The 8,859-nt window shown below is 56.2% G+C and overlaps 2 protein-coding genes across 5 annotated transcripts; one reads left to right on the top strand and one right to left on the bottom strand.

Annotated features, from left to right (window-relative positions):
* The first annotated feature begins 6 nt into the window (after window positions 1-6).
* LOC104912486 (structure-specific endonuclease subunit SLX1-like) lies at window positions 7-1,299 on the top strand. Its single transcript, XM_010716254.2, has 4 exons — window positions 7-288; window positions 813-934; window positions 1,006-1,090; window positions 1,184-1,299. The coding sequence occupies exons 1-4, from the start codon at window positions 73-75 to the stop codon at window positions 1,232-1,234; spliced, it is 474 nt and encodes a 157-aa protein (XP_010714556.2). The 5' UTR covers window positions 7-72; the 3' UTR covers window positions 1,235-1,299.
* On the bottom strand, window positions 1,253-5,428 carry SGF29 (SAGA complex associated factor 29). Of its 4 annotated transcripts, none has more exons than XM_003208931.4 (10): window positions 5,304-5,424; window positions 4,936-5,011; window positions 4,598-4,670; window positions 4,419-4,483; window positions 3,669-3,798; window positions 3,076-3,222; window positions 2,795-2,830; window positions 2,246-2,408; window positions 2,025-2,156; window positions 1,253-1,762 (listed from the first exon to the last, which is right to left on the bottom strand). In XM_003208931.4, the coding sequence occupies exons 1-9, from the start codon at window positions 5,418-5,420 to the stop codon at window positions 2,040-2,042; spliced, it is 924 nt and encodes a 307-aa protein (XP_003208979.2). In that variant the 5' UTR covers window positions 5,421-5,424; the 3' UTR covers window positions 1,253-1,762; window positions 2,025-2,039. The 4 variants fall into 4 exon arrangements, with proteins under 4 accessions (XP_003208979.2, XP_010714307.1, XP_010714308.1 ...); XM_010716005.3 differs by having other exon boundaries at window positions 1,253-1,609; XM_010716006.3 differs by having other exon boundaries at window positions 1,253-1,496; window positions 5,304-5,423.
* Between the last annotated feature and the right edge of the window lie 3,431 nt (window positions 5,429-8,859).

Raw genomic sequence — 8,859 nt, 5'->3', positions numbered from 1 at the left:
GCTTCCCGCCGCCTCCAGGACGCCAAGCCCCGCCCCCTTCCCGGTGAGCAGCCAATCGCTTTCGCGCTTCGTATGCTGCCCCGCCTGCTCTGGGCCCCGCCTTGGCGGCGCCTCCCGCTGCGTCTGCGCTGGCTCCGCCCCCCTCCAGGCCCCGCCCTCTGTCCGGCCCCGCCCCCTCATGTCGTTATGGAAACGGACCCGGGAGGGCCGAAGCCACGCCCCAGGAAGCGGCCCGCGACCACTTTGGCCACGCCCCCTGCGTGCACGCTGTGTTTGGAGCCCTGCGAGGTAAGGTTGGGGGCTTGGAATCTTCGGGGTCGTTTGGAGGCATTTTGGGAGTCGGTAGAAGGAAATAATGGTTCATTAATTGGGTATTTTGGGGACTCCCCTGTGTCACACTGGTACGCTGTGAGACACGTTTGTCGCGCTCAGGGTCCGCTGTGACATATTCAGGTCATTCAGAGGGGTCTGGGGGCTTCAAAACAGGTGATTTGGGGTCACTCTGTGGGCTCTGGGGTCCAAGTGTGGTATTTTGCCATCATTATTTTTGATGATCGGCCTCTAAATTGGTGTTCTGTTCTAAGGTCCCAGGGGGATGTTAAGGGTCAGCTTGGTGCCCATAGGATGGATTTGGTGTCCCTGGGGGGCGGGTTTGGAGTCCCAGATGGTTGCTTCAGGGTCATCCTGCTGAGCTCCTGGGCCAGGCTTTAAACTGCTATTTGGGACATTCAGAGGAATTCTGAAGCGGCTGCATTATAAAGGGGCCGTAGCCTAGTGTGACCCCGCCTCCTCCACGTGGCTCCATCCCCCAGGGCTCCACTCTCCGCTGTCCCCACCCTCCCTGCCCCGCCCGCTACCACGCCCGCTGTCTTGCCCCACACTTCCTGGGGGCAGAGCCAAAGGAGCTGCTTCCACTGGGTGGGAACTGCCCCAGGTGAGTAAGCGGGGCTCAGGGAAGGCGGGGTCAATTAAGTGAGTGTGATTGGCGCTAAGCCCCACCCCCAGCTGCCAGCAGGAGGTGCTGTGGGGAGAGCTGATTGGCTGCGGGGATGGCGACGATGAATGGGTGGAGCTAGGAGACCCTACCTTGGTAAGCCCCTCCCACCAGCCTCTGAGCCCAGCCCCGTTGCCCCGACCACGCCTTCCAATCTTTTCCCCCACCCGTTGACCTCTGATCCCACAGGGCCATTGGACCGATGAGCTGCTGCAGGGCCAGCAGGCAGAACCTGAGTGAAGCCACCTCCCCCTCAACTGCTTTCTAACTTAATTTATTCCCAATAAAGCAATGGGTGGAACTGCTCCCAGCACTGTTCTTTTGGATCCTGGAAGGGAATGGGGTCCTGGGGACAGATGGGGGTCATTCAGATGGATTTGACGTCATTAAGGTCACTTTGGGGCCCACAGGGTCAGTCACTTTGAGCTCTTCGTGGTCCCCATGTGGTGTTCTGGAGTCAATTAGAGGGACTTTGCAATCTTCCAGTGGACATTTCCAAGTCCTGCAGGGCACGTGGGATTCTTGAGGGATGCTCTGGACTCATGTGGAGTGTTTCTGGGGTCCTGTGGGTCACTCTGTGGTCCTTAGTGGTGGGTCTGGGGTCCCTGATGGACACTTTAGGGGTCTGTAGGTCACTCTGAGGCCCTGTGGGGTGGGTCTGGGGTCCCTGGGATCCTTATGGTTCACTCTGGGGCCCATTAGGGTGAGTTTGGGTTCACGGTGGACACTTTGGGGCTTGTGCAGTGAGTTTGGGTTCCCTGTGGATTGCTGTGGGGCACAGTGGGGTCGGTTTGGGGTCCTTTACAGCAATATGGGATATGTTTTGGGGTGGAATATTGTGATTTTAGGGCCCTCATCATGCCACTATGGGGTCCATACAACCGCTCACCCATGACAGCAAATACCCAAAACGCCCCAAATTCCCCCCAAAACAGCACAACCCATAGCATCTGAACTCCACTGAAGCATAACCCTCACAGACCCACAGACCGCCAAAAATCCCCAGAATGGCCCAAAATCCCCAAAGTACCCCAAACTGCGAGGGTCACTTCTTCTTGGTCTCCTTGCAGGCGACAACGTAGCGCTGCGCCACGTTCAGTGGCGGTGAGTAACCATCAGCATACGATGTGTCCTCAAACAACACTGAGTAGTCGTCCTGCGGCTGTATGCATGGGGTGAAAAACAGCAGTAGTAATGAGCGAGCGCTGGGGACAGGGCAGGGCCGATCTCCAGGGCAAATTGGGGCCGTACCCGCTGCGGTGGTGCATGGATGAGGGCGCGGTAGAAGCAGGTGGTCTGCGGGTACAGCGCCAGCACCAGCTGCTCACGCTGAAACAGCGCTTCAGGGTCGGTCTCGGGGTTTGCCTTCCACTGCGGCAGAGGGATCACACGGCGCCGGCTGAGCGTGTGCCTCCTGCAGGATGGTGGGGGGGGAGCAATGAGTGTGGGTTGGGGGCAGATGAGAGGTGTGGAGAGCAGGTCTGGGGGGGATTGAGGAGAGTTTTGTGCTATGGTGGTTGTGGGGAGGGAGATCGGGAGAGCTAGAGGGCTTTGGGGAGGTGTGTGGAGAGGATTTGGGAAGGTTCGGTGAGAACTAGAAGAGGTTTGTAGGGAACTGGGAGCATGGGGGGCATGGGGAGGAGGTTTGTGGGAGTTGGGGTGTTTTGAGGGGTTTGAGGAGGGAGTTTGGGGGGAGCTGGGGAGAGTTAGGGAGTGATAAGTAGGGAGTTGGAGGGATTGGGGAGGGTTTTGGGAGGGAGTTGGGGGCTGCGGGGGCAGTTGAGGGGTGGGGATGCTCACTCTTTGCCCTCCTCGTCGATGTCATCCACCTCATATCTGGGGCGGAGAAAAGGGAAAAAGGAAAAAGAATTAAACCACAGCAAAACGTGGGAAAGTGCTGTGACCCCAGATTACCCCACAGCCCTACAAAGAGCAGTGGCTGCAGTGCCCCCAAAATGCCCCGCACCATGCCCCATTCCCCTCAAAAATGCCCAAACCGCCTCCTCAGCCCCTTTCCACCACCCCCCACAACCCTGCCCCCTTCCCTCCCCACCTCCCACCTCCTCGCGCCCTCCACACACTTGTTGGCAGCGTGGCTGTAGCTGACCACCTCAGCCAGGATCCACTGCTCGTCGCCATCCACCGCCTTGACGCGTGCCGCCACTTTGTCCCCAGGCTTGGCCACGTAGTCCCCGGCTGCCGGCATGGCGCCGCACAGCGGGGGCGGCCTGGGGGTGGGGGGGTGTGGGTTGGCAGGTGGGAGTTAGGGTGAGGGGTGAGGCTGGGATGGGATTTGGGGTTCTGCAGTGCAGTCAGGGGGGAGATGGCAATCCAGGACAGGGGTCAGGGAACAGAGTCTGACCTGGAGTTTGATGGGGTACAAGGGCAGAGAGAGCAAGGGCATGGTCAGGGGGGGTCTGGGCAGGATTGGGTTTCCCGAGATGGGGCTGGGGGCTATGGTGGAGGGCAGGGGGTGGGATTTGCTGTGTGTCCGGATGTCACGTGTAGGGTTAGGGCTATGCTTTGGAGTCAGGGTCCAGAAGCAGTGGCTGGGGTTAGGGTGTGGTGTGCAAAAGGGGGCTCAGGGCACAGTACAGGGCGGGGTGCGATGTGGGTCTGGGAGTTCAGGGCAACCTGTGGGGAGGGGCACACTGTGGGGTGGGGGAGGACCTACTTGTCGCCTGGCTTGCCAATCCAGAGCGGCAGCGTCATGGCTGACTGCTGCAGCAGTGTCATCAGCACGCCCCGGCGCATCGTCTTGCGTGGCGGCTCTGCGTCACTGTAGATCCCTGCAATCTTGGCGGCTGTGGCACAGTAGGGGGACACGGTGACACCAAGACGGGGGGGCAGTTGGGGAGGGGGGTGGGGCAAGCAGGGGGAGATTTGGGAGCAATTCCAGGGATTTGGGGTGTAAAAACAGAAAAACAGAGCATGGTGTGACAGGATGTAACAGAAAATACTAAGAGAATTTGAGAGGAATTTGGGGTGAAAGCTGGGAAAACTGGGACCTGAGTTCACATCAGAAAAGCTGGGGGGAAAGAAAGAGAAACAGAAACACACACAACAGATGTGGGAAGGAACTGCAGCACATAGGGACATTTGGGAGAATTTAGCAGAGTTTGGAAGAGCAGGAACAGTTTGGGGGAATTTGGGGATTTCAACCAACTCAAAAATAAGAAAAAAAGTAATACAAAATACCATAGTATCAGGGGTGCATACAGGGGCCTTTAAAACACAAAATAATACAGAAAAAATACAAAAGGATTCGGGTATGCTTTGGGAGAATTTCGATGAAAACAAGTAGAGTTTGGGGACAGAGACACAGAAAAAGTTTGGGTTGGCTGCGCACAGGGAATGTACAGGGACACATAGGGATCAGGGACACATAGGGTCTGGGACATGGCGGCACAATGGAGGCACGTACCAATGCGGCGCTCCTCCAGCAGAGACTTGATCTCGGCAATCTTGTCCAGCGCCTTGCGAAGGATGCTGCAGAGTGCCATCAGGGCGGCTGCCACTCATGGGGCCACGGGGCAGGGTGTAGGGTTGTTGGGGTGCGGGGTGTGGGGGTGTAGGGATGTGGGTATGCGGGGGCTGCCCTACTTGCACTCAGCCTCAGCGTCCGCCTTGGCAGTGGTGTACAGCCCGCGCAGCTTCGTGCGGTAGTACGGAGAGACTGGAGGGGAAGGTAGGAGCGCCCGTGAGGCCACGCTGCCGCGGCCACGCTCCTTCCACCGAACTCCGCCCCCTTCCTCAAACCCCGCCCCCTTCCCACGGCCCTGCCCAAAATTGCCCCTCCCCAAAACCCTTCCCGTCCCGACAGCCTCGCCCTCTCCGCATTGCCCCGCTCCCTCCCCAGAAGCCCGCCTCTCCTCACATCCCCGCCCCGCACGCCCTTCAGTTTCCCCGCGCCACCCCTCCGCCCGGCGCCGCTCTCTCACTCTTGTTCTCGGTCTGCATCCTCTCGTGCGTTTTCTGGATGTTGATGAGGTTGTGCTCGCTGCGGGAGCGCTCCTCCTGTAAGGCGGCAGCTCACGGCGGGGGCTGCCCGCACAGCCCCCGAACCCGGACCCCCAGCCCGGCATCCGCCCCCCAGTCACCGCATGCACACCGCAAACTCCCGCTCCGTGCCTCCGCCTCCACGTCCGCAGCGCCAGCCCCACACCCATCACCACAACCCCCAAGCCGTGCGATGAAGCGCAAACCCAAACGGCCAGAGCCAGGCCTCAGACCGCCCCCAGAGCCACGCGAACACTTCGCAGGAGGCAGCAAAGCGGCTCAGACCCTCCGTGCGCCCGCGCCCCCACACCTGCGTGTGCCCCAGCAGCCGCTGTAGCTCAGCCAGCAGCTCGGCGATGCGCGAGTCCGCCGACACCAGCGCCATGACGGCGGCGACAACGCAGAGCCCGCGGAGCGTTCTACGCATGCGCCCGTCTCGACACCGAACTACGCATGCGCCATTCCAGAGCTGGTACTACGCACGCGCCATCTAGAGACAGCACTACGCATGCGTAATCCTGGAGACTAGTACGCATGTGTCATGCATCATACACATATCACTGCGCATGCGCTATGCTGGAGAGTACTACTCATGCGCCATCCTGGGGCTAGCACTGCGCATGTATCAGTTTTGATGAGCGCCACTCTCCCCACAGCATTCACCACTACAGGGGAAGTGCAACGCATGCGCGATTCCAGAGACAGTAATCACATGCGCAATTGCAGCTCTAGTAGTACGCATGCGCCATTCCTGAGCTAGTGAGAGAGAACTACGCATGCGCCAGTCCCTGCACTGCACTACGCTTGCGCAATTTCAGAGTTATTTCTTCTCATACGCGATTCTGGAGCTAGTACTGTGCAAGCGCCAGTCTCAGCACAGTACTATGCACTCGCAATTCCAGATACAGTACTACACATGGCAATTTCCGAGACTGTAGCACACATGCGCAGTTTCAGTGTAGTACGCACGGTTCTGGAGAAAGCACTACGCATGCACTATTCCTTCACAGCATTACGCATGCTCCAGTCTGGTCATTGTACTACGCATGCGCTTTTCAAAACACAATTGTACGCATGCGCGTGTTCAGAGACAGTAGTACGCATGCACGAGTCGTTGTATTGCATTACGCATGCGGGGTTACAGAAACTCACTACGCATGCGCAATTCCGGATACAGCAATACGCATGCACCAGTCATTCAATAGAATTACGCATGCGCGTCTATAGAGACTAACACTCATGCGCGATTTCTGAGACAGTAGAACGCATGCGCTATTCCAGGAAATGTAATACACATGCGTCAGTCCCTGCACTGTTTTACGCATGCGCAATTTTGGAGACAGTAGTACTCATGCGCCGTTCCGCAGACCGTGCTACGCATGTCAGTCCCTGTATCGCAGTACGGATGCACGATTCCTCAGAATGCTACACGCTTGCGCATTTCCAGTGAAAGTAGTAAGCATGAGCTATTTCGTTGAGAGAACTACGCATGCGTTTGTGTTTGTACTGTACTACGCATGCGCAAGTCGCTTCACATCGGTACGCATGCGCTAGTCCTCGCACAGACCTACGCGTGCGCGAGGTAAGGGACTGTTCTACGCATGTTTCATTCTGGAGAAAGTTGTACGCATGCGCCGGTCACCTCACTGCAGTGCGCATGCGCCAGTCTCGACCGAGCACTACGCGTGCGGCAGACCCTGCACAGCTCTTCGCATGCGCCATTCTGGGAACAGTACTATGCACGCGTTTTTCTAGAGTGTACTACGCATGCACCGTTCACGGGACAGTGCTACTACGCATGCACCAGTTTCGAGAGAGCACTATGCATGCGCCAGTCCCTGAACTGCGCTACGCGCGTGCCATGCTAGACCCAGTACTACCACGTGCTTGTCTCGACACAGCCCTATGCATCCACCGGTCCCGGCATCGGCATTTTGGGACGCCCTATTACGATAGGCGTTGGTGGAGTGACGGCGCAGCACGATCAGAGGAAGGACTCGCCCGGTATGCTCCCAGAGCTCCTCTGATGCTCGCCGTTCCATAAAGCCGCCTTTCCCGCCGATCCTCGGGACTCGTCTGCCCCCGGTGCAGTCGCGCGCTTTGGCCACGCGGTGGCAGCAGAGACCGAAGAAACGGCTTCGGCGATCGGGCCGATAGGGGCTGCAGCGCTGCTTCGGGCGCTGTTTCCTTTACTCTTTTGATTTCAGGTGAACGCGAAGTTGGAAGAGGGAAGAAGACAAGAAGGGAAAATTTTTGCAAAGCCAGAAAGCCTGTGTTAATTGCTTATGAATATATGAGAAAATAATGACCGAAGTTATGTTGCATTTTTTTTATTAGCGTCTGTTGCATTTATTTAAATAGTCATGCACCGAAGTCCAACTACACCAGGCAAATTTAACGATAATAGAGTGAAGGCACGTTAGCAGAAAGCACAAGACTGTATTGACATTTTCTCAGCCTCTGACTTTTCAATGAGTTTTTTTTATAAATGCATTTTTTGCGCTAAAAAAAAAATGCCAAAAATAAATCTCAGATTGCTGAAAATGTATGTAGTGGTTCTATTTATAATGATGGTGATTTTGCAAGGTGATCAAAAGTGTTTTGCAAAAATCAAATAAGCCTACCCTAATCAGATCAGGAAGATGAAACATTATTAGTTAAGTAACATGAATGTCATTCTTGGAGGCCTTAACAAAGAAGAGGACTCCGTTGTCTTCTAAGGCACACAAACGGACTCCCAGAGCCTGTCTGTGTCCACCCAGTGTGCCCTACAGGCTTCCAATGATGCTCAAGTGGGCTCAAGGGAACCCTGCAATACACCCTGAACTTCTCAGTGTCCTCTAGAGTGCCCTAAAGGCTATTCAGTATACCCTACTGTAGTCCAAGTAGCCCTCAGTGTACTCAGGGCCATACCAGACCAATCTCTGAGCTCCCTGGGCCACTCCAGGGCACTCCAGGGTGCACTGAGAACCTCCTTGAGGACTCTGTGGTGCTGTTACGCACAGTGGTGTATGGGTGGATGTGTGTGCTGCTCTGACCTCCGGGAATACAGCAGCCAGTCAGTCAGCAAAGTTGAGTTCTGGAGCATTACAGGAAACAGAGTTTTCCATTGCTGCACAGCATGTGGGTAAATCACGCATATCCAACATGCAGGCCGCATGTGGCCCAGCTCAGCTTGCACTGTGGCTCACATCCCTGCTGCCATGTCATCATGATGGCAGCTCTGCCCCACGAGCAGCCTGGCCCACCTGGCCCCAAGACACCAGGAGGGCACAGAGCAGTGCTGACAAATAATCACAGAATGGCCTGGGTTGGAAGGGACCTCAAGGATCAAGTTCCAACCCCTCTGTCACAGGCAGGGTTGCCAACCACCAGATCAAGCATGAGATCAGGTACTGTGGCACCATGCTTAATTTGCAAGGAAGCCATGTTATCCAAAGTACACAACTTGAAAAGACATTATATGCAGAAACACGCTGTCAAATTCAATGCAATGCTAAAAAATACATTAACAATGTTCTGTTGCTTATATATATTATGTATCCAGCCCAAGGCAACTCCTGTTCATTCAGTATGGCCCAGGCAAGGCAGAAGACTGGACAACCATGGATTAAGGAGAGGCACAAGACAAAGCAGTGTTCTTTCCTCCAAGGCAGGATTCCATTTCCTGACTGTTCCACATCCACCCAGCATGTGGAGAAGCACCTGCAGAACTAGATTCCAGCCAGCAGGAAGCAGCAGCCCGCCCTGCAGCACAAGCAAGCACAGCTCTGGGGTGAACACATGCCACTGTGCTGTGGTGACGAGCCAACTGCACGCCACAGGGGCACACAAGGGCAGCAGGGAGCAGAGACGGGCCGTTCACA

The sequence above is a fragment of the Meleagris gallopavo genome, chromosome 10 (genome assembly GCF_000146605.3).
Source record: "Meleagris gallopavo isolate NT-WF06-2002-E0010 breed Aviagen turkey brand Nicholas breeding stock chromosome 10, Turkey_5.1, whole genome shotgun sequence".
In the NCBI taxonomy this organism is placed as follows: Eukaryota; Metazoa; Chordata; class Aves; order Galliformes; family Phasianidae; genus Meleagris; species Meleagris gallopavo.
Note: the sequence above shows the minus strand (reverse complement) of the source record. Positions and strands in the feature narration are given on the sequence as shown.

Excerpts from the sequence above, each read along its gene's own strand:
- SGF29 (XM_003208931.4), bottom strand. The coding sequence starts at position 5,420 with ATGCGTAGAACGCTCCGCGGGCTCTGCGTTGTCGCCGCCGTCATGGCG. Across the intron at positions 2,831-3,075 it reads TACAGCCACGCTGCCAACAA|ATATGAGGTGGATGACATCG; the intron begins GTGTGTGGAGGG and ends TCTCCGCCCCAG. Across the intron at positions 2,409-2,794 it reads ATCGACGAGGAGGGCAAAGA|GAGGCACACGCTCAGCCGGC; the intron begins GTGAGCATCCCC and ends ACCATCCTGCAG.
- LOC104912486 (XM_010716254.2), top strand. The coding sequence starts at position 73 with ATGCTGCCCCGCCTGCTCTGGGCCCCGCCTTGGCGGCGCCTCCCGCTG. Across the intron at positions 289-812 it reads TGTGTTTGGAGCCCTGCGAG|GGCTCCACTCTCCGCTGTCC; the intron begins GTAAGGTTGGGG and ends TCCATCCCCCAG. Across the intron at positions 1,091-1,183 it reads AGCTAGGAGACCCTACCTTG|GGCCATTGGACCGATGAGCT; the intron begins GTAAGCCCCTCC and ends CTGATCCCACAG.